The 25,644-nt window shown below is 39.2% G+C and overlaps 1 protein-coding gene across 1 annotated transcript in view; it reads left to right on the top strand.

Annotated features, from left to right (window-relative positions):
* LOC126472697 (ubiquitin carboxyl-terminal hydrolase 34) overlaps nucleotides 1–25,644 on the top strand; it is a 529,852-nt gene that overhangs the window by 145,044 nt on the left and 359,164 nt on the right. Inside the window, exon 17 of the mRNA XM_050099952.1 lies at nucleotides 4,560–4,814. Coding sequence (XP_049955909.1) covers nucleotides 4,560–4,814 — 255 coding nt within the window. The remainder of the gene's footprint in view (nucleotides 1–4,559; nucleotides 4,815–25,644) is intronic.

Here is a 25,644-nt window from a genome sequence, read left to right on the forward strand (position 1 = left end):
ATATGTATATTCTTACACGTTTGCTGTTGTCTCACTCTAGTTTCGTAGTTTATTAGGCAGACAGGATTTAAGTGAGATAGCAGCGAACACGAAACAATACATGGCAAAATGTTTATATTCGTATTATTCTTATAAGAGAATACTGCATGTGATTCACAATTCATAAAAGTTCCTATTAGCAACCATCTCTTCTCACAGGTATGAAAAAATTCAGAATGTAGAGTTGGCCATATTGACAAACCTGTAAAGTCTTGTCAGTTGGACTTTCATAGTACATTGGAATGCTGCTACATTCGAAGATGAACAATACGGAATTTGTATTTACTTCGTTGGATAAAGTATGAAAATGCAGTGGTCGAAACTCGGGGCGGAGAAAAAAGCTCATCTTCCACCTTTTTTTTTTTTACATTTATTTACTGACGCAGAGGTTTTGGCGCCAGTATTTATCTTTGTGCCTGCAAAGCATGCCTGTGTTGCGCTACATATATTCGACGGCAGAAGTTAGTTGTGGCGGCACCTACCAACAGTTATCAGAACTTCCGCTTGCTTTGCACTCGATTCTAAGCCGCAGACGGTTTTTTGGATTACAAAAACCGGAAAAAAAGTGCGGCTTAGATTCGAGTAAATACGGTAATAATCCTGACTTGCTATACTTCCAGTCAAGAGCCAAAGTAATCTTTTAACTCAATGTAGATATGGACTACTACTCCTCTCCACCTTCTTCTGTTCTAGAAATTGTAAATCCAACTTCTACAAAAATTATGTAGAAATACATCTTTGGCAATCAGATTAAATTCTTTGGCAATCAGATTAAATTGAATTTCTGTTATTACACAGCAAAAAAGATGAACTGTAACACTGTATCTGCTCAATACATCAAGATTGACTATGTGTGACAGAAGCCGTATATAATAAATGAATAAACCCTAGAAAATGACCCCTAAAACTCCCGAGGAATCGGTGACATCATCACGATTGTCTCCAGCGTCCTTCTGCCTTGCCATCTCCGGGACATGATACTTGACAGGGAATAAACTGCCAACTAGCACGTGTTGCAGAGCTTGTCAATACTGTCATTGTCATCCTAGCTTGCAGATATGCTGCCTCCATTCCACACTAGATTTATATAAAAAAAATAAATTAATTAATTAATTCCTATACAGCATAACATTCCAAACTTATTACGAGAATGAACTGTCGTGGTGCTGTTGGTGATGATTCGTCAGTTCGGTATATGTCATTCAACACATCATTTCACCAAAGTGATATGTTCCTGTCTGCCACTCAACACACATTCCATGTGGTGAATAACAATCTATCCATTTCAGATTGTTGTTATTGCAAAACTAATGAAACATGCATAGAAGCCCTCAGTACAAAATTTTTTCACGAAGAAGTCCTTCTCTTCCTTTATAGTAACACACTTCTGTACACTTTGTAGGTTCAGTCACAACTTGCATACCAGTTCAGGTCTTCATCAAATGTGAGTGCCAATCATGTTGATTGGATACCACACCAACTGATTAACAGTGGTGGTATTCTACTGTGCTTGCAAAAATATAGTGTGTGCAATGAAACTGACTCTGCTTAAATGTTGCGAAGCTGTTACTTTCTATATGGCTGACATCTTCCTGTCCATCCTTAACTGTTGGAGGCTTACCTGTTTGTTTCATTAATTTTGAAGAATATGTTACTAATAACTAGTCTGAATGTATCTCAAAACTTGAAACACCTTTCCTCTGGTTTTCCTCTTCCCAGATCCACCTTATTCTCTAATTCTGTCTTCTTTTCCTTTATTTACATTTCCCTCTCTTGCAGCTATCATATTTTTCATGCATTTCCGCAAATTTTCTAGACTGTTAAGTTCCCCCATATATTGTCGTTGCATCATTTTCACTGGCTTGTTTTAAGGGAATGTGCAATTGTGCAGTCAAGTTTTTTCAGAATCATTTCCCATAATTTTCATTTGAATAACAATAATTTTCTGATCATACAAGAGCTGATAGAGAAAAACAAATTCTGAACTAATAATATTAGTCTTGAGACTGTGCTGGTCTAGTGGGTAGAGTGCCAGACTCTGGCCCTGAAGGTCCCAAGTTCTGTACCATGTAGGTACAGATATTTTTCCTTATTCCAGTCCCTCCTGGTGGTCCTGGATCCACTCAGTGTGCCGTCAAAATGATTACCTTTTTTGGGAGTGGTCCTGGGTCCACTCAGTGTGCCGTCAAAATGATTACCTTTTGGGGGGGGGGACAACGACGACACAAAATGCAGCCGGTGTGAGGGGCCCACCACCCCTAGTGCCTCGGTGAGTAGAAAGGCTCCACTGTACCTGTAGTCTGGCCAATGGTCGAGACGTGGGCTACAGACTTAACCTTTTTACCTTTCCATAGCATCAATTTTTCTATCTCACATTTCTCAGTTATTTTCATACATGCGCTTCTCTCATTGTAAAGTACTTGTTCACTTTGTTCCCAATAACACTCCCCTTGCAATCCACATACATCTAGAAACCAGATCGTGGAATTAGTTTATCTGTGCATTTATTATTATTATTATTATTATTATTTGCATGAGAAGTGGTCATGTTGTCATTTCTAACGGTACTTCATTTCCAGTTTCCAATCTGTATAGTTTGTATTTTAATGTAATGACTCCTGTTGCCTTCTGCATTGCTGTATCATTAAATCACTGCTGATTCCTCCACTTTCTGAGAATTTGCCTTGAGGGATTTAGGGAAACCAATAGAAAACTGGAGACATATTTGAAATCTGATCTTTCCAAATGTAGAATGAGAAATACTCCTTATCCCAGAAGTTTTAAGTGAATTGTGGATGAGATATCTTCTGGATATTCACTATAACTTTACTCAAACTTGGGCACTTTGAAATTACTAGTAAAAGATGCTTTGTGTTAGTCTGTGTTGCTTTGAAATGCCTAACATGTTTCATGTTAGAGGAGCGATAAATATTAAATAATTGAGACCTGAGAAACTTTGCTGGCTGTGGTGGCCAAGCAGTTTTAGGCACTTCAGCCCGGAACCGTGTGACTGCTACGGTCGCAGGTTCGAATCCTGCCTCGGGTATGGATGTGTGTGATGTCCTTAGGTTAGTTAGGTTTAAGTAGTTCTAAGTTATAGGGGACTGATGACCTCAGATGTTAAGTCCCATAGTGCTCAGAGCCAACTGGAGAAACTTCTAAGAATATAAAAAGTAGAGAGAAAAAATGTCAATGAAGAACTGAGAATCTGTTTTAGGGTTTTAGAAGGATAAAAAATGGATAAAACAAGATTTGAAAATTTGTCAGCTTCATAGATAATTGAGAAATGATATCAGCAGAAAGGTGTGATAGAAAATTAACAGTATCACCAACACACATGTTACCACCGAAAACTTCGGCGCAGGAACAGGTAGATGGAAATAATACACCAAATGCTTCTACAAAATGGAAACACTGTCCAACAGCATCATAGCAGAAGATATGAAAGAAACGATTGAATGAATGGATGTGCAATCAAACAAGTTGGCCGATAAATGTGAAATATTTTGCCCTAGGATAGAGAAACAGATGTTTGGAACAGAATGCTTGAAGTGTGGCAATACATTGAAGGGACTGGCTATTGGAAAGCTTAAAATGTGAAGGTGAAGATATGTTAAAATGTCGTGCTATACAAAGGGTCTAAAATTATATGGGTGTATAAAGTAAAAAATAAAGAAATACTGGAAGAGATGAAGAAGGAGAAAGAAATCTATTGAAAATTCAGACCAGAAGGAGGAGCAGTGCTAGAAACAGCACTAGTGAATTTGGAAGAAATGAAAACGTTGCAGGAAATGATAGAGACTAAAATTTGCATTGTATATTGTGCGGGGACATTGGATGTAGCAGATATTTATTGGTTTTTCATCTGATTTGCCCCCATCTCCTATCTGCGACTTAAACTGATGTCACTCGTGGGTGTAGTTCTTGTCCCAAATGATATTTAATTTTCCTGTTAGTTTAATGTATATTTGTATTTATACCTCTCTCTTTCCGTGGTTTCTTAAAGTATGCACTGCTGTACCTTGTATGTGACAGAGGTTAAAGCAGTTTACTTGAGGTTGCTTGTCACTTGTAAGATTTACTTTTGCTGCTTAAAAGAGAGAGAATAGTACTTTTTCAGAAGTTTGAAGATACATTGTTAAGTTTTTCAGTGTTTTAAATTGCACGGTCAGTGTTTTTTTATAATTGGTAATTATAGACTGTATGTCCTCCATAGATTGTATGTCCTCTTTCCTTACTATTTTCCATGTTTGTTTTTTTTGTACAGTGTTTACATTAATTTGCTCATTTCATGTTTATTTGTTTATGAGTATTCAATTTTTAATAGAAAGGAATGGAAGAAGATTTTGCTGCAAATACCTCTCAGGAATTACAGGCATGTCTTCTGTTTTGGCCAAAGTCTATTTCCTAATGTTAGGAGCAGTGGCCTGTGTCAACAGAAACATAAAGTAAGCTGCAACTGCCTCTCGGACAGCTCTGTGAGGATGTTTGTTGAATGCTGCTTTCTGCCTTTGTTGCAGGTCTGTAGTGGTATCGTTACGACTCTTGCCTAAGCTGTTTGGCTCATTCCAACAGTTCCGTGGAATGGACACCCACCAGGTGACTACTTGGGCAGAAAGAGAGCACAACATGATGGAATGCTTCTTCAACAATTTGAAGGTGTACACAAAGGAGGGACCAAAAAACAGCCTCTACTCGCATCAGACTGAAATCCAAGTGCGTCTGCAGTTTCTGACCACAATTTACGCTCCAATTTGTTCTCCTGAGAATTTCAGGTCAGTTCAAAATCGTGTATTTGAAATGATTCTATAACCACATGGAAAGGATAAAACAAACAGTGGAAAATCCAGGATGAAATGCTACTCACCAAATACGGAGGTAATGAGGCATTGTCTACATCTGTGACTTACCACCTCCACTATATGATGAGTAGCAACTATTCTTCTCATTATACTGAAAAGGATAAATGCTACTCGCCACGTAGAGGAGGCAGTGACTCACCACTTAGAGGAAGCACTGAGTGACACACAGGCACATAGAATAGGACTGCTAGATATGACTTTGCTATTGAACTGAGTCCTTAATCAAACATAGACAAAACAAAACATACAAACATTAACGCTTGCAAGACCCTCACACACATGGCCACTATTGTGTCTGGTAACTAAAGCCCAACTATAGTTGTGTCAAAGGTGAACAATGATCTTCGCTGAGGTGGGCAGTGGGAGTACAGAACAGTGTGGAGCAGGAAGTGGGAGTGATGGCAGGGTAGGAGTGGGGAAAGAAGCTAGTTGTTTTGTCCACATTTGATGAAAGACTTAGTCCAGTAGCTGATACTATCTGGTAGTCATTTTTGTGTGTGTGTGTGTGTGTGTGTGTGTGTGTGTGTGTGTGTGTGTGTGTGTTTTGTCTGTCACTCAATACCTCCACTATGTGAGGAGTACCATCTATCCTTTTCATATTACCATTAACCATCCCAGATTTTCCCTTGGTTGATATGATTGTACTTTGAGGTGACGACAAAAGTCAGAGAATATCAGTATGCACACGTGTAGATGGTGGTAGTATCATGTACACAAGGTATAAGAATGGTGTGCAGTGGTGATCTTTGTGAAAAGGTTTACAATGCGATTATGGCCACATGACCCGTTTAACAGACTTTGAATGCTGAATGGTAGTTGGAGCTAGCATGGGGCATTCCACTTCGGAAATTGTTAGGTAATTCAGTACTTTTAGATCCAAAGTGTCCAGAATGTACTGAGAAGACCAAATTCTAGCCATTACCTCTCACCACTGGCAACACAGTGGCTGATGACCTTCACTTAAAGACCAAGAGCAGCAATGTTTGTGTAGGGTTGTCAGTGCCAACAATCATGCAACATTGCATGAAATAGTCACAGAAACAAATGTGTGAAGTGTGCCGAACATATCCATTTGGACAGTGTGGCAAAATTTGGCGTTAATGGACTATGGCAACAGATGGCAGGCATGAGTGGCTCTACTAAAAGCACAACATCGCCTGCAGCTTCTCTACTGGGCTCGTGCCTCGTCAGATTAGCCCCGATTTCAGTTGTTAAGAGCTGATGGCTGGGTTCAAGTGTGAGAGAGACTACATGAAGCCATAGACCCAGGTCATCAACAAGGCACTGTGCAAGCTGTGGTGGATCCATAGTAGTGTGGGATGTGTTTACACATAATGGTCTGGGTCCTCTGTTCCAACTGAACTGATCGTTGACTGGAAATGGTATGTTTGGCTACCTGGAGACCTGTTGCACCCATTCATTCCCAAAGAACAATGGAATTTTATGGATGGCAATGCACCATGTCACTGGGCCACAATTGTTTGCGAATGGTTTGGAGAACATACTGGACAACTCGAATGATTGATTTGGCCATTCAGATTCTCAGACATGAACTCAATTGACCATTTATGAGTCATAATCGAGAGGTCAGTTCATGCACAAAATCCTGCACTGGCAATACTTTTGCTATTTTGGATGGCGGTACACACTACATGGCTCAACATTTCTGCATTGGACTTCCAGCAACTTGTTGAGTCCATGCCCACATAAGAGTTGCTGCACTACGCAGGGCACAAGGCGGTTCAACACAATATTAGTTAGCATCCCATAACTTTTATCACCTCAGTGTACAATAGTTCAGTTAAATGTAGTGTTGCATGTATCTTTTTAGTCAGAAAATAAATAGTGACCTCTCATTATTCTGTCATGTGAGTCATTTTATTGGTTTCTTAAAACTTACATACTACTCATATGCAAGTTGGTTGGTTGGTTGTTTATTTACAAGCTCCATCACACACTATTTTAAATACTACACACACACGTGTGTGTGTGTGTGTGTGTGTGTGTGTGTGTGTGTGTGTGTGTGTGTGTCTAGTTTAACGTTTGTGTCATATGATGATGATGATGATAGAAAGGAGAAAGTGAAACCTGGTGCTGCCACGTAGCCTGCTCCTCGCAAATAGCCCCAAAGGGGGTCGCCAAGCTTACTTTCCCCATCCAACAGATGAATCACCATCAACAGTTTCACATGACCTCACTTCATGAAATACTGCAGAGAGGTTTGATATTTAAATCAGGATTTTGGCACTGAGTCTGGTGATCAGGGATTTTACATCGCCACCTCTCCTCCCCTTGTCGGCCTAACACTGACAGTGGAAATTTTTTCCACCACCAGAGTTCGAACCAGCTCCCTCCTGGATCAAGCAACACCTCAAAAATGTGAATTAGTGACCTCGGCCATGGAGATGGGTTTCATATGCAAGTAAAATGATATTTTTGTAAAACAATACTAAAATATAGACTTAAATGGATAATTTTGAGTGACAGTCAGTCTTCATACTTCTAAACATTTTTGAAACCCACTTATTATTTATTTACCTACTGCTACTATCATATTGTCTTTATTTCTCATTCGTATAATATTTTAATAGACCTTAGTGTTCATGTCTTCCACATCTTTCCACTACACATCTGTACAGCCACACTAAACTCTGCAATGAAAATATGGTGTGTTTTGTCACATTGTATTAAATAAGTAATTTCCTTTGATTTCTTTACCTCATTATTGGTTGTTTATTTTGCACGCCTCTTTCTTTATTCTTTTACATCAGCTATTATCATGATAGAAGCTTGTAGTTTTGTCAAAGTCCTGGTATGTTACACACACAGAGGTTCCCACATATCTTTGACACATTTAATATTCATGGTACTTGTAAACTTTGGGCAAAACTGGGACTGATGTGCAAATATTATCTCTTTTAATTTGTAGAGGTTGGAAACGGGTGGGGGAACAGTGGCATTTCAGTCTTTTCTAACACCCTTACACTTTCCAGCCATCCTTGCTGAACTAGCAATATTGAGAAAGAGGATTGTAATGATACTGTCATTTCTATTGTCCCAACCTAAAATGATTTTGATACATTGTTTATGTTCAGCTGCTGTTTTACTTTTCTAATTTGTAAATTCTTCTATGAACTGAGAAGTTACCAACATACTCACTGAGGCCAGAATACATTCTACACAATCTCACTTACTACATCAATTTTTTCCACTCTCATTAAAGATCATGAAACACAAGTATCAATGCATCTTCAGTTTTGAATAGCCCCAGTGTGAAATATGATAGAGGAAAGCCTTGGTAAATATAAATAACGGAAGATCTAAAGGTAATAACTCATCATATAATTGAGGCATTGAGTCGCCGACTCACACATAAACAAAATTGAAAATGTTGTTATTCTTTCAGATCAGTCTTTTTTCATAGTAAACTCAATAAACATACAGTGAAATGTCACTTTTACACTTTTCAAGGGACTTCATAAAAATGTAAAATGTGGGAAATAACATTTTAAGCTGTAAAAGTTACATACAGGATACCCCCTTGCACTTTATGTATGATATATGTACATAACAGGCATCAAAAGACTTGTCAGGGACTTTTTTACTATCTAATGAAGGTTTATTATCTAATAAAAACCGCTGATGTAACTATGTAACTGGAACTGATAACTGTTTGTGAAGTACGAACATTAGACTCGGTTTCATGTCATAATCAATATTTTTGAAAGCCTGCAGCTGTCTTTAATCACTTAAATAATGCAGTAAGTTACATATTTTTTCATACTTAGCACAACGCATTTCAAGAATTTTTTTCTTGTTGCCAAGTGCAAATAAGTATTTTGTATGGTATTTGAATATGTGTTATTCTGCGTCTCTTGCACTGTAATTGTTTTTTTGAGGTTATCAGATACTGTGCCTCATCAGTTATGTAGAAGACCACACACACACACACACACACACACACAAATTATACTCACATTGTTTATTTGTGTAACACCTCAAAAAATACATATGTAAATATTGCACTTGACAACGAGAACAAATCGCTCAGCATGAATACAATATGTAACTGGCACTGTGTTTACACTAAAAACATTTGAGCGACACAAAGTGTCGTCCACGTGGCCATATGGCGAAACACACTAAATATGGTTCGACAAAGGTGTCATGATGATTAAAACAATCACAAAAGTGCATTTGTGCAGTAGAGACAGTTTGGAAATGGTTGTGTTTGGTCACGATATTTTCATTCGAACAAACCTAGTTACTCCCATCAGCCACCACACCAAGTAGAGCTTGGTAACAGCGGGAGATACGGTACGAATTGTTACAACTTGTACTTGTTTACTGGTTCAAATCCGCTGCATAGAGTGCCCTGGTGTCAAGAAACTTAACCACTTAATATTTGTAAACACTACTGGACAGCCAACATCATATTTTCTCCACAAATATTTTTTCGTAATGCATGGGAAAATTATAAATTTGTTGATGCAGAATCAGGTACAGATTAGCATTGTGGGCACAGGAAATTTGACAGGACCAATAAAAAATGTCGTAAACGGTGGAAAAATGTAAATTCCGGGAATGTAAAAGCAGGGATAAACTGAACATGTACACAGCACCTGCGAGAGATGTCGAGGCTGTGGAAGAATGAATATGGAGTGTCTTGGCCCTGCATCCAACCTGTTTACGCATGGGGCATACTATTGTGGAAGACCCAAGTGCAAGACCTGACCTATGCACCCACAAAGTACATTTTATTCAATTCTCATCACAGGCATGTCCAATCTGTTCACAGTCAAGGCCACCTGTGAAAGCAGTTATGTCATATACTAAAACTGCCCTCACTTCTGGGCAGCCTTTTATGTGGCCATGCCCACCAAGCCACTGTCAACCTGAATGCCCACTGCCAAACTCTGTCAAAGATAAAAGCTGACACCCAGTGGAGGAACAACGTTTGAATTTAGTGGCTGCTTATCATCATATGCCATATATACCTTCCCACTCTTCCCAATACCTCATTGTTTGAGGCCCCAATCCTCAATCTCTGTAGGCTCCTTCACCCAATTCCCCGGTCTCCACACCCACCGTTTACCTCTTTCCCCTCGCCTCCTACTTCACTCATTGTGCACTCACACTCTCCTCTCTGCAGTCTTCCTCTTCATGTGCCCCATCTCCTCCTCCTAGTCCACTTCTCCTCTCATTGTGTGCTTCTCAGAGCTCCCATTAACTGCACCAGTGCAAGATCATTGGTGCCACATCCCTACGTCATCTGCTTTCTGTCTCTCCCTCCCAGCTGTCCCTTTGGAACTAATAGTTCTGTCTTCAGAGGGAGGGATATGTTGTGGAAGGTTAAAAAGAAAGGCCAGGTCAATCAACCCTCAAAATGAGAGAGATCCACTTGTAATGAGGCTAAGGGAAGACAAAAGTGGGTGTCTCTCGTCCTGGTGTCTGAGTGACCTGGCTTTTTTATCCTTCCCCAAAAAAATACTCTCTTCTCTAAAAAAAATAAAAAAATAAAAAGGGAACTGTTAGTCCCAAAAGCTAAGTAAGTAGTGAATCCCTTTTACTTTCATAAGTTTCTGTTTGCAGTACTATACATTTTGCCTCCTCTAGGTAAGTATTATCTAGCAATGCTGCCTCATTTGTTATTTGTGTGTGTATTTTATTAGCTTTGAAGAAGGATTCGTCTCAAAGCTTATTGCACCCCGGACCCACATCTACACTGGGAGCAGTACGATTGCATACTTTGACTTGGTCCTCTCTGGTCATTGAAAGTCAGTTGACTTTGTGCCACTGTGGAAGGTTTATGCTCATTGTCAACTTTACCCACATAATAATAGTATTGTGCACCATAGCAATAAGTAGCCACTGTGAATCTAGTGTTGATTCGTGTCAGTGCTATGCATAGTGATTGATAATGAGTGAATGGACCATTCATGGCACTTTAATGACTCACCATCACTTTTTTGTCTCTTCTGTGACATATTAATCCATGAAATGTTTGTTCCTTGTGTAACAGGGTCTATACACCCAGGGAAATCTGGAAAAACACTGGAATTTTTTCATCTGGGAGAAATCCGGAGAAAACCCGGAAATTTTTTAGAGTTGTGGGATTTTTCATTGTTTTAGTTTTCAGTTAAATTTTTTTAATTTTGGCTTGTAAGAACTTATACTCCAACAAAGAAATTTACTTTAGTCCACTATTGCAGAATATTTTTGCAGCAATGAAACATAAACAAGAGAATAATACCAGAATAAAACTTTAATTATAAAGAAAATTCACCCATTTACTACAACAAAACACAGCGCACACATGAGTGTCTGCTGACACCAAAATGTGTCAAAGGCTATGCAATACTTTGTAACAACAAACTGCTTTTATTGTGTCTTCCTCATGGGCGTCGTTTTGGTGAGTGTAACATCACAAATCTTAATATTTCTAACAAGTCTTGGGAAAACATTGCAAATGGTAGTTGAGAAATGTTACATTCAAAGTAAATTTCCTTTTACACAAGATGAATTGTTACTTGTGAGAATGTGCCATGATTTTCTTAAATCACAGAGCATTAAACTCTCATTCAAAACCTAACACTGAGGATCAGCCACTTAGAAAAATTATGAGCCCAGAAGACCAGCCATTTACGCCTCTCTTTAAGATTTCTGGGGCACATAAAGTGTTTGCTGTAAAGTCTTAGACATAAAAACTGACCGCCTGCCGGCCGCCACTGAGACTAACAAGGGGAGGCCGCCAATTGTGAAATTCAGATTCGATTCATACTGCGCATAATAAAAGCTCATGGCCAGAGGTGTAATGTGGCAAAGTACCAAGATGCACTTCTCAGCCGTTGTCGAGAAAATTGACAGTTAAAAGAAACCGTTGCCATGAAATACTCTACGATTAATAATTTTCTACAGCGTCGTGGCGCAGCGGTAAGTGCTCGGGTTCGTAATCCGAAGGTCGCCGGATCGAATCTCGCGCCATACAACATTTTTTTATTATTAGTTTATTGTAATTCAAATATATATATCATAATGTTAACCACGTATAGTTAACGGAAGACGTAGAAACGATATTCCGAAACGAATACGTATAGTGTAAGTCAAACGTTCGAATTAGAATAGAAACCCCACGAACACAAATTTTCTGTGGCAGGTATGAAATATAAACTCCGTTACTCGCTCGTTACACTTGAAGGACAGATGTTGAATGGGCCGAAACGAGCTGCCGCATAATAGCGTAGTTGTCTGCTAACTTCGAAAGAAGGTAGATGCGGTCCCTAGCGCAACTTATAACATATATATATATATATATATATATATATATATATATATATATATATATATATATATATATATATATATATAATTTTCGACAATGTTATAAGTTGCAGCAGGAAAGGCACCACAGGACATTTCAATTTCCGTTGTCCTGAATGCAGTTTGATGGCATCCATTACAAAGTACACACGTTTCAATTCCACAGAGTGAAATACAGTGACGGACAATAGAAGAATGCTGTCTGAAGAGGCGTGGCACTGCACTTTGATACACTTACGACCAAATAACATGTCTTACATTTCCTCGAACACATTTGTTTTATGTTTCAGACTTTCCAAAAGACGTGCGCTACAAGATGAACATATTTTTGAAAATTCTATTTTTTTTAGTATTGACCCAGTTAGCAAATATCGTAGATCCGGGGCTGATGCGCAGAGCAGCCTGAGTTATAGTGGGTAGTCTCCACGTGACCCCTGTTTACATTTAGTGATTTTACTGTTTCCCCTTTGTTTACTCTCACGTCAAATGAAAACAAAACAGATATCTGTGACTGGGCGCTATAAAGTGAATTAAAATACATTCACATAATTACGGAAGGCTAAAATATGTTATTAGTTTCAGATTTTATTTTATTTCCACCTTTCTGACAATCAAGCATTAATCACCTTGCAAAACAATGAAGTTATTTTTGTCTGTTTGCTAAAGAAATTTGACTTTTATTGACCTTTTCGGCAGAGGCAGTCAATGTATTTGAAACGAAATGTTCAGTTCCACAGTACTAGCTAGTTTCAACTGTTCGCTGCAATTCAAGTGCACATTTTCATCTTTCAAGCACGTATGGCCTTATGCCATAATAAAGAGCCAAACATGAAATAATACAGTACTGGTGCTCCAAGAAAATTTACGTCCCAAAAACCACACTGAAAAGCTTAATATCAGGTCGAGGTCTACTTCACTGGGAATGTGGATATACGAATGTGCACTTTAAGTACGCATTTTAAATGTGCACATTTTAGTATGGTTCACGAAATTGCAATGCTCTTGGAGTATCCTCTGATGTCTTGTTTCTTTTATAACATAATGTATAATCTTTCAATGTTTTACACATATGTACATACGGGCTTCCTACGTCATGGTAGCTGCGCAAGCGCGGTGTCACCTGTTATCTGCGCTCTCTGGCAACTGCTGAAACGAACATATTTCTTACAGGTCGTGGGAAAATATTGCGAATGGTGGTTTGAAAAGCGTTACTTTCAAAGTAAATATCCTTTTACGTAAGTGGAACTATGTGCGAGAATGTACCATGAATTTCTTAAATTACAGAGCCGACATTATTAAAAATTTTACTGACACATTTGTATGATATATCTTAAAGTGTAACAGGTGCAAAAAAAGATCAACATTATATGTGAAAGCTTAGCTTCTCTTGTAGCGTATTAACCTTGCAGACCAATATTATATGTGAACGCTTTGCTTTTCTTGTAGAAACACTATGTATTTTAATTTAAACTATTAACTTTTCCTGTTTGTGTGGTCGTGCTACTTAACAGTAACATTGCTGTTGGCTGACTACATCATGTGTCCTATGCTCTGAATATCCGCTGTCATCGGCTGGCAAGATCACATGACATAAGCTATGACTGGCTTACAAAAGTGGCCATTTCGCCCGGCGGTGGAATTCCAATGTATACTTTTGTAATACGAAAATACGCAGCGTACATATTGCTGCACACCAAAGATATTTCCAAAATGTGTCTTTTCCTCTGAGTTTCGTTTTCTGAAGTGCCAGGAAATTCAACGCCCATGTATAAACCCATAACCATTCAAAGGATTGATAAGTTTTGCAGGGAAAATATACTGTCACTTAACACGGAGAAAGTGTGTTTTCACCAGGGAGAATGTGTATTTTTAACCGGGAAATCCGGGAAAAATCCGGGATTTTTTTTTTGCCTTGTCCGCCTATACACCCTGCTTACTTTTGGTATAATAGAGGGGTGAATGCAGAGGAGGCAGCTTCAAAGACTTGACCTGTGTGTAGCACGAGTGCTTTTGGGAAAAATACGCCAAGAAAAGATATTCTTGTTCCAACAAAGATTGTTCTGGTATGAATGATTTTCCACATTAAGGAAGTCTCGACTACTGATATAAGTGATGGATTACCATTTAACCATCATGCGCCATTTGCATTCAACAGGCAACATTCAGAAGACTGGTGTAGGAGTACTTCACGCTCTAATTCGAAACTACAAAAATCAACAGAGTAATTACTATTGCAGTTTTGCATGAACATCATCAGGTCGCTCGTTGAGCATTCTTATGCAATACTGTTACTGGTGGCAAGTTATCATGCCTTTATCGTTAACTTCCTAAGAAGAAATGAAAGGCTGAGCCCTATTAAAAGACCTAAACTCGAGCAAAGAGTAGTGTGAACATAATATTTTCCATGTGATAGCTCCAAAAGTGTGTTTTGCACTACGTATTCTTCCCCAAGGATGTGTCCATCACAGGTGGAATTTGTTGCCAACATCTGAGACACCTTCCGGTCGCAGTGTAAGAAAATCGACCGACAAAACTACACCATTTGTTCTACTGCATGATAACGCACTCTGTTGATCTGAAAAACAAAACTGTCCAGGAGATTGATAGGGAAGTCATCTATCAGGCACTTCTATTGATAGGGAAGTCATCTCTCAGGCACTTCTATTGACAGGGAACTCATCTCTCAGGCACTTGTTCCTCGTAAAATTTTACCTTCCCTGCTCTTGATCGATCAACCGGCAAGACAACTCATTTCTAGACGAAAATGCTCTTCAACTTACTATTGAAACATCACGATGGCAGTCTATCTTAATAAAGAATTAAGTGTCTGTAAGACTATTGTGCCTATTTTAACATGAAGTACTAGGATATTACCTACTTTTGACTTTGAGAGGGTCTGTATTTACTTCATGTCCTGTATCATACTCAAGTATTATGAAAATCTGGCATTTCGTAGATAAAACTATGTATTCACAAAAATGAAAAATATGTTGGTTAAAACAAAAGTGTCATTATGAATTTTGCAGTACTAAAAGGCTCTCGCTCCAACACTAACGGGTACTGAAAGTAGCAAGACGAATCTTGCTCGAGCGTTGTCTTACAATTCTCTTATTGAGTTTCTATCCGTCTGCTTGTATCTCTGCTACAAAAGAATTAAAAACTTGGCTTTCAGTGAGTCTTGAAAGGCGAATGAAAGTACCTGGTACCTGGCACCACCATATGCAAAACTGCAACGTATCTCATGTTTCTGTTTACTGTTTTCAGACATGTTTGCTGCAAGCTGGCATATTACCGCGTAGCTAGTGAAGAGGTGCGGGAGATGGGGCTTACTTACTGGGCCAGTAGCCGCTATGACAGATAAATCACAACATAAGAGACGAGAGAAGTTGTATTTCCCGTGAGGAACGTCTTTGGTGGTATGAAAAGCATTAACTGATACCATTATATCACATCTCAAGAGAAAATAACTCACATTATTCAATTGAAATGAAGTGATAATATCAAGTGAATGTAGCAGGATAGTTCTGTGCCATCAAGGAAGTAACTTGTCGGACACAGAGTTGCCAGACACATTCAGCGTTGTTGCCAAATTTCAGTTATACTACCAGGAAGGATACTAGCTGATGTGCTTTGTGAGTGGCCTCGGAAGTGGCTATAGCTTTATCTCAAAGTTGATAGTGGCAAGGGCCGTAATATCCTCATTATATGTCAATGAGTCTTATTCAGATTTCGGTAACTACGTTTAGGAGCTAGAGTGTAATTACTTGTAATACATCGATGCGCTAAGTGCAAACGAAATGTCATAAATTAATTACTGCAACAATTATTTGTGTTTTTCTTTCTTAATTGGTCAGAATCCTTGAAAGCATATTCACCAGACGCGATTTGCAATTTTGGAGCTTCTCCAGTGGCTGATTTGGCAATGTATCTTTGCTGTACAATATTGTTATTGAGATCACTGTCATTGGCACACCTGCCAGAAGACAGGCATGACCTGGCTTCTTGTTGTCAGCTTTCTGATGGATATTCTGCTGTTGCTCGACACGTGAAGACTTAAGGTGAATTCAAATACTCCATATGGGGAAAACCTGATGTTTCTATTCTTCCAGCTCTAACATTCAAAAAATAGTTACAATAAATGGCAGAAAAGTGCCTATGTACCAATAATTAATAATGCAGTCATAATTAATGGAATATGACAAACTCCTTCTGTCATCTGATAATTATGAAAAACTAAATTTTTTATCTCCACAGCACTGCTGTATGAACTCAAGGATCTTGTAGGATTCCTATACTTAATTTCATTGTGACCTTTTTCAATGACAGTAGAGGAGGAACAGAACAATCTGACTTGAAATACACTTATCGAGAGGGATTTGAATGTTTGGCTAAAGATGCAGTATCACATCCAGTGAGGTATCAAGGATGTGAGCATTCACTCATTGCCATTGTATAGGCTAGGGCACAAAGAAGCAGGTTTCCCTCAAAGTAAACAATGAGAGATACTGTAATTAAAGCATAAAGTAACCATCTCGCAAACGTAAATTTTCCAAATCACTGTCACTTATTAAACATGAATTGTTCAGAGTGTGTGTGTGTGTGTGTGTGTGTGTGTGTGTGTGTGTGTGTGTGTGTGTGGCAATGATGGGAATTTGCGTCTGATGAGGAATGTTAGTACGAGTAGATAGGTCCTGCAGGCAAATTGGCTGTTGTGTCCCAATAGTGCAATGGTCAGCGCGTCTGCCTAATAAGCAGGAGGTCCAGGTTTAAACCCTAGTTGGGTACAAATTTTCATCTGTTGCTGTTGCTGTATTTCAACTTCCTGTGACAGTGTGGACTTCTGTCCTTCGATATTTAAGATGCAATTGTCTTTTGAGACAATACAGGTGATTTGTGAATATTTGTCTTACCATCAATGTAACAAGAGTTCAATGGCACCCATTCCTTAGTAATTGCTTTGTGATGCCACTAATCCATGTCAATACATGCAAATCAGGTTGTATCGCATATTCAGTCAAATAACGAATGGTCAGTGCACAAGTATTTACAGTAGAAGCGAGATTGCAGTGAGCTGATCATTTAACCAAGTGCAACGTAGATACTCGTGCAGTGAGTCATTTCAGTTGCATAGCTGCAATAATATTTGTCAAGCAATTCAGTGCAGAATTAATGTAATACCCGCGTAATGAATGGAATACTATGTTCATTAAATCAGATTAGTCAAGCTGATGCCAAATAAAGAGAAGTGATGATGCCATTACACGATCTTTACTTATGTAGTCAGCGCTAAATTATGTGTGCCACCATTAACGTTTCTGTAAGCAGTTTGACAGCATAACACCACCACATCCACCGACAACCTGTACCATTATCATCACACAATTGTTACTCGTGATGGTTACAAGTTGCTGATACTTGTCAAGAATAGCAGAAAGCACCTCATGAATGTGAAGTTCCATTTGCATTACGCCTAGGACAGAGAGAATTCTAAATAACATTAAGAGGTTACCCAGCAAAGGGAAGAGTCCACGTATTGTTTCGAGTTGTTGCAGTTTGATATTAATGTAGTTCGTGATTGCTTCACGCTAACGGATTCTTTTGGCTATTAGAATATTCATATGGGAATTATCAAAGTGTAATTGCTAGAACACACTTCATAACACCTCATTTTGGATTGAATATGTCTCTGAAAGCGACATTAATTTGACACTTCCATCTGTCTGCTGACGACTTACTGAATGAAGTCTGAAGTGCATTCACAGTTGTGTTGCCTGCCACATGAATTCTATAAAGTGTTAGGGCAGCTGGCAGCCATCGCTGAATAGCCATGTGCAAATATCTTCACTGTTCTGGGGGAACTCATATTTGTTGAATTTTTTTCCATACCGTAACTACCACAAAAACATAAGGCTCATTGTGCTGAAGAACTTGATGCCCACAAGTCCTTAAATAAGACCCTGCGAGCAGTAATAATGCGTGAAAGGAAACTGACTGTCGGACAAAAGAATGGAGAGCTCCCTGCTTTTTGCGTTTCCGATAGGGCCTACAATAAGAATCTGCTGTCATATTATGCTTCATAACCCTAAACTGTTTATTTTTTCATTTCATACTAAAACAAAAGCTATGACAAGAGAAAATGAAATGACTTACATGCTTCTCAGAAACTTTAGTTTTGTGCTCTTATTTTCTCACTTCATACTAAAACAAGGATTTTGATATGAGAGGAGGAAATGAAGCATACGCTTCCAAGACATAATATTTCCTAATGTGCTAGTACTGCATGCATGAAAGTTCTGGAGCTAATTTTTGTGTGTTGGATAAATTTTGATATCACCTCACATTACTTTGTGAGAAGGTTCCTATTTTCTTGAGATCCCAATAGAGTGGACACTTTATCACTGGTTAATGTTCTGATGACTGATGACATGATACCCATTCTGATTCCTCCAATGCATCTGTGAGTAGAGTCTCATGTTGGTTACTGTAAGAATATGCAGGCAGTGATGTCCGCTCTCTGCAGTCAGAGCCAAGGTGATTTCTTCCTGTTTACAGTGAAGCGTCTGCTGCAGTGGCCACACTCAGCCAGCATAAACAAATTGTGGTGGCCCTGGGCACTGCCAATCGCTGCACTTGTCACGAGCTGTGACAAAAAGAGCGCCTGTCTCTGCTAACGATATTATGGAGTTAATACACCTTAATTACTTAACGTAATATGCAGGACATGTGTTGGGTAAAAATTCAGTTTTTAATAACTAGCAATTGCATTAAAATACTAGACACACACACACACACACACACACACACACACACAATCATTGATTCTAGTGGGGGTGACAACTGTTGTCTGTTCCTCAGTTGGCGTCAAGTGGATGAGATTTTTCAGTTACATTGCATTGCAAGTATTGTAAGGAGAACTTGTATGCTAATGAGCTGCAACAAATCAAATCTTGACTAATTATCAGATGATTGTCAACATGGATTTTGTGGACGAGTATACCTTTAGTAACCAACCCACCCACCATCATTAAGAAAGATTTCTCGAAGACGATTAGGAATGTGGTTTACCGAGTCTATCATATGATGAGAGTCGTAGTCAGAATTCCGCATTAAGACAAACTGGCAGAATCTGATTAGAACGATCTGGTATCAAACTGGAATTACAGAAATCTGATAATCTGAACGTCTGTATTGCAACAATGCTGCACACAAAAATTCCTTTGCTGGCGTAATGGGTAGCAACTCTCTAAGAAAAAGTGAGGAATATGTCTACTAGCAGCAATGTAACATAATTAGAACCTATATTTGTGAGATGCAATATTTTGAATCGAACAATACACATCTATCTCAGTGGTGGGAAGATACACCATACCAGATTTTCTAATGACACTATAATAATAATAATAATAATAATAATAATAATCCCGTGTGAGATTGTTAGATCCCCATCGGACGCCTCCCCAGGTGGCGGATAGGGTAAAGCATCCCAGATGTGGGTGGGTGGTACCGAAAAAATCAAATATTTGGGGTGGACCAAATACTAACACAATCCTCAACGGCTATTTAACCAGTTGAACTCAAAATCCAAACATCTCTGAGTGAAAATCACGGGTACTCTGGTCAGCGTCTGTGAGCTCAATGAGCTTGTCTGAAAATATTGGGTTCCAGAGGCTTCAACAACCTCTGGTCCTATCAGGTCTTGGTATTATCCAGGCCAAACCAATGAAACACAAGCAAACATGAACTGTGCAAATAAATTCAACTTTACCCCAGGTGGTACACGGCAAACGGCAACTGGACTTTCGGATTCTGGAAGTCCAGGCTAACACAGCAGAGAGTATCGGAGGCCTGTGGTAAGCTTTCCTACTAGCAGGAAACATTCATTGGAACACTAAATATTAATACATTGATCTCAAGCAGGAAAACTACATAATCTCACATAAGAAATCGACCAACAAAAAATTCTCATCCTTGCTCTTCAAGAAACATGACTAAGTGACAGTGAAACCATGCATTACAGAAACTATCGCATCCTCAAGAGCAAAAGGTAGCAAAAGGCGCACCAATCTTCGGCATGACATTTCTCGTACACAGTTCCATCATCAACTCTGTCAGCTAAATCATACCCATCAACAATCGATTTATGACTATGCACATTCAGAGTACCAATAAAAAATATACACTCATAAATGCGCATGCCCCCACCAACGTCGAAAATAAGGAAAACCCAGAAAATGTCGAAAAATTCGGGAAAACACTCGAAAAAACCATGAGTAAAATTCACCAAGATGACGTGAAAATTCAAATGGGTGACTTCAAACTCTCTGGGACAGAAAAAAACTGTAGAAAAATCTTAGGTAAAAATTCCGCACACCAAAACGCTAACACCAACGGCAAACGGCTCATTGAAATTTGCCAACAATTCAACCTCAACATGATGTCTCCCACTTTAGGAAAAAACAGAAAACATGGCGATCCCCGATCCAGCATCTTGGTGAATACCAGATCGACCGCGTTGTCATCTGCTACGCCCAGTACACAGTCATCCACGATATTGAAGTCCGACGAGGCGCGAACGTTGACTCAGACCGTTGCATCACACGTGTTGAAGTGAAATTCTCTCAGAAGAGAGTTCACTTCAAAAATCTCTGCATCCAAAAATTCGACACATCAAAAATTGAAGAAACCAATACCACAGAAGAATGGGAAAAAGGACCAACGAACAAATGGACTGACTTCTGCAGTAAAATTATCAGAAAAGCCGAAGAAATAATCCCACTTTTTTAAAAAAGGCAAAACACCATGATGGGACTCCAACTGCGATCAAGCTATCATCAATCGCCGACTCGCTTTCGAAAAATACAACAGCAACTAATTCACAGGAAACCTGTAACATTTCGTTGACATCCGCAAAAAGACAAACAGAACCATCAGAAAAACCAAACGCAACTACATCACCAAAAAATGAAATCAGTGGAGGACAACTTCGGAAACTACAACAGCAGAAATTCCTACAGAACTTTCGCAAACAAAACTAAAGGTTACTCACCACAAAATTTGACCTTCAAGAAGAAAATGGAAAACTCGCCCTCACCAACTGAGAAAACTGAAGAGTTGACGTACTACCTTTCCGATCTCCTTAACTGCTCCAAACCAACCAAATGATTCCCACACAAATCCCCAAGATACAAGAAACTCGATGCCGATCCACCAATACAAGAAGAAATCCAGATTCACATAAAAAAAACTCAAGAACGAATGTCGTCAGAAGAAGATAGAATCGTCGCAGAACTACTGAAATTTCTTGGACCACGAACACTACAGGAAATCACTCAGACCATACAGGAAAAATGGCGAAGTGAAAAACTCCCAGACGACAGGAAATGTGCCCTGATCGAACAACTCCACAAAAAAGGTCGCAAATATGATGTGAATAACTACAGAGGAATTTCCCTCCTTTCAGGTCCTCATAAAATCATATCCATGTGCCTCTTAGAACGTGCACAAGAACAAGTCGGAACCCTAATTGGTGAATACCAAGCAGGGTTCAGACCACACAGATTTGGCGCCCAACAAATTTTCTACCCGAAATCCACACCAAAAATACTGGAGAGCTGTGCAAATGAAAAAAATAGTTTTTCACAATTATCAGATGACAGATGGAGTTTGTCAGATTCCACTAATTATTTTATTAGTTCATAAGCGCCTTTCTTTCGTTTATTGTAACTATTTTTTGAATGTTAGAGCTGGAAGAATAGAAACACCAGGTTTTCGCCATATGGAATATTCGAATTCACCCTGTGGTGCATGAATTTCACTGCAGTGGAGAAATTGTAATAGTCAATTTTCTGGCGCTTTCAATCAGTCATGATGCCGCAAATGCATGTAGGACACAACACCAGTAGGGAGTGCCGACTGCAGTGAACTGTGTGCATTTGCAGCCTCAGGGCTGATCGAAAATGCCAAATAAGCGACCATTAACCGACACAGAGTCTTCACGTTTCGAGCAACGGCAGAATATCCGTCAGAAAAGCTGACAACAAGAAACCAGGTGATGCCTGTATTTTGGCGGGTGTGCCAATGTCTGTGATCTCAATAACAATATTGTATAGAAAAGGTACGTTGCCAAATCAGCCACCGGAGAAGTTTCAAAATTGCGAATCGCGTCTGGTGAATATGCTTTCAAGGTTTCTGTGCGATTAAGAAAGTAAAACACAAATAATTGTCGCAGTTATTAATATATGACTCTTCGTTTGCACTCAGTGCATCGAAGTATTACAAGTAATTACACTCTAGCCCCGAAACGTAGTTACCGAAAGCCGAATAAGACTCATTGACATATAATGAGGATATTCCGGCCCTTGCCACCGTCAAATTTGAGACGAAGTTATAGCCACTTCCGAGGCCACTCACAGAACACATCTGCTATTATCCTTCCTGGTAGAGTAACTGAAACTTGGCAACAGCGCTGTATATGTCTGACAACTCTGTGTCCGACGAATTACTTCCTAGATGGCACAGAACTATCCTGCTAAATTCACTTGATATTATCGCGTCATTTCAATTGAATAATATGAGCTATTTTCTCTTGAGATGCGATATAAGGGTATGAGTTAATGCTTTTGGGTCCACAAAGTCGTTTCTCAAGGGAAATACAATTTCTCTCGTCCCTTGCGTTGCGATTTATGTCATAGCGGCTACTGGCCCAATAAACAAGCCCCACCCGTAGCTCTTAGCTAGCTAGCTACGAGGTAATGTGCCAGCCTACCATGTACCAGGTGCTTTCGTTGGCCTTTTGAGGCTCGCTGAAAGCCAAGTTTTTAATTCTTTTGTAGCAGAGATACAAGCAGACAGATAGAAACTTAATAAGAGAATTGTAAGACAACGCTCGAGCAAAATTCTTCTTGCTACTTTCAGTACCCCTTAGTGTTGGAGCGAGAGCCGTTTGGTACTGCAAAATTCATAATGCCACTTTTGTTTTCTGCCGACATATTTTTCGGTGTTGTGAATACATAGTTTTATCTATGAAATGCCACATTTTCATAATACTTGAGTATGATACAGGACATGAAGTAAATACAGACCTTCTCAAAGTCAAAAGTAGGTAATATCCTAGTAATTCGTGTTAAAATAGGCACAACAGACACCTAATGCTTTATTAAGGTAGACTGCAATTGTGACGTTTCTATAGTAAGTTGAAGAGCATTTTCGTCTAGAAATGAGTTGTCTTGCCGGTTGATAGATCAAGAGCATGGAAGGTAAAATTTTGCGAGGATTAAGTGCCTGAGAGACGAGTTCCCTATCAATAGAAGTGCCTGAGAGATGACTTCCCTATCGATCTCCTTCATAGTTTTGTTTCTCAAATCAACTGAGTGCGTTATCATTCAGTAGAATACATGATGTAGTTTTGTCGGTCGATTATCTTACTCTGCGACCGGAAGGTGTGTCAGTTGTTGACAACAAATTCCGCCTGTGATGGACACATCCTTGGGGAAGAATACGTAGTGCAAAACACACTTTTGGAGCTATCACATGGAAAATATTATGTTCACACTACTCTTTGCTCGAGTTTAGGTCTTTTAATAGGGCTCAGCCTTTCATTTCTTCTTAGGAAGTTAACGATAAAGGCATGATAACTTGCCACCAGTAACAGTATTGCATAAGAATGCTCAACGAGCGACCTGATGACGTTCATGCAAAACTGCAATAGTAGTTACTCTGTTGATTTTTGTAGTTTCGAATTAGAGCGTGAAGTACTCCTACACCAGTCTTCTGAATGTTGCCTGTTGAATGCAAATGTCGCATGATGGTTAAATGGTAATCAATCACTTATATCAGTAGTCTAGTCTTCCTTAATGTGGAAAATTGCAAGATGATAACTATAATTTCAAATTCGAAAATGAGAGCTGATACATACACTGACAGCGTCGCGCCGCATTCATCTGGGCGGCGCCCGATTTCAGGCGGAGGGCGGCGTCTGGTCGCTGGCCGGTAGCCTCTGCAGCGCGAGGAAACGCTGGAGCGTAGGCTATTCTGATCGCGACGAGCCGTCCTGCGGAATTGTTTCTGGAACTATTTGTTATTACTGGTGGGTAGAAAGTGAAGCGAATTATCTTCGATGTTCACTCACGCTCGTAACTTTAGACGATGACCGAAATCTGGTTAAAAAAAAGTAAGAGATACAGTAGGACGCGAACACGCGACTAAAAGTTTAGAATGGTCGACCATTACCACTAGACCATGGCCTCACACAATACGACATCTCGGAAGTAGACAACACGTCCTCCTGACACTTACACATCTTACAGTGTTGCCAGATTGTGCAGATGGCCCGACTTAGGCGTTGTCAGGGGCAGTCGGTTTTACTTGGCCCCTTCAGTGAACGACTCGGACTTGAGTCACTGTGGCGGCCGGCCGGCGATCAGTTTTTATGTACCTTAAAGAGTGACGTATTCTTTAAAAAAAGTTTCAAGGTTAGTTTTTCATGTATTTTAATTCTTTCTTAGATTACTAATTTTTGCCATATTTATTGATGGCAAAAAGTATAATTATCCTTTTTTTTTAAAAAAAAGTGTGACGTTAGTTCTTGAGCAATTTTATACGTAATTGGTTTTTCTGTGGAAAAATCTAAGTGCTTGACGGAATATGTATTCAGCCAGGTAGCCCACAAAAGTTTAGTGTATAGCAGTGAAATTTATGATCGTGCTTGTTGAAATATTCAGCTGCTGCAATTTTAGCCATGCTCTTGAGTTGCTTACCTAACCACACCCTTGGAAAAAAAATAGCAAAAAACTTTTGACGAGCAGTACGACATGTGAAAGCCTAGCTTTCTTATAGCTGTGCTGTATGTATATTAATTTAAACCATCAACTTTTCCTATTTGTTTGCTCACATTACTTAACAGTGTTCTTGCTATAAGCTGACTGCAGCTCGTATGCTGTGCTTTGAATGTCTTCTGTCGTGGGCTGGTGAGATCACGTGACATTAGCTTTGATTGGCTGATAAAAGCACATTCTAGTCTTGATTTCAATGCTCTGGAACCTACTGTGCTGTATACAGTGGAATTCCTGTGCAGTAGCTGGAATTTACACTTTTGGAATACAAAAATATCCATTGTCTATGTTGCCATGCATCAAAGTTTGTTCCAAAACCGTTTTTTTTTTTTCTTTTTTTTCTTTTTTGCTGCGTTTCGTTCTCTAAAGTGCCAGGAAGTTCTATGCTGGTGTATAAAACCTTCACCATTCAAAGGGTTGATAAGTGAAAGTACAATGTCATTTAACTCTGAAAAATGTACTTTCGCTAGATGTTTAGTGTATTTTCACCTGGACAAAAGTGTATTTTTAACTGGGAAATCCAGGAATTTTTTTTCTTGTCCCCTATGCAGAAAATATAAGCTATAAAAGCTGGCTGCTCTGGGATGAAGGGT

Source organism: Schistocerca serialis, chromosome 1 (genome assembly GCF_023864345.2).
Source record: "Schistocerca serialis cubense isolate TAMUIC-IGC-003099 chromosome 1, iqSchSeri2.2, whole genome shotgun sequence".
Taxonomy (NCBI): Eukaryota; Metazoa; Arthropoda; class Insecta; order Orthoptera; family Acrididae; genus Schistocerca; species Schistocerca serialis.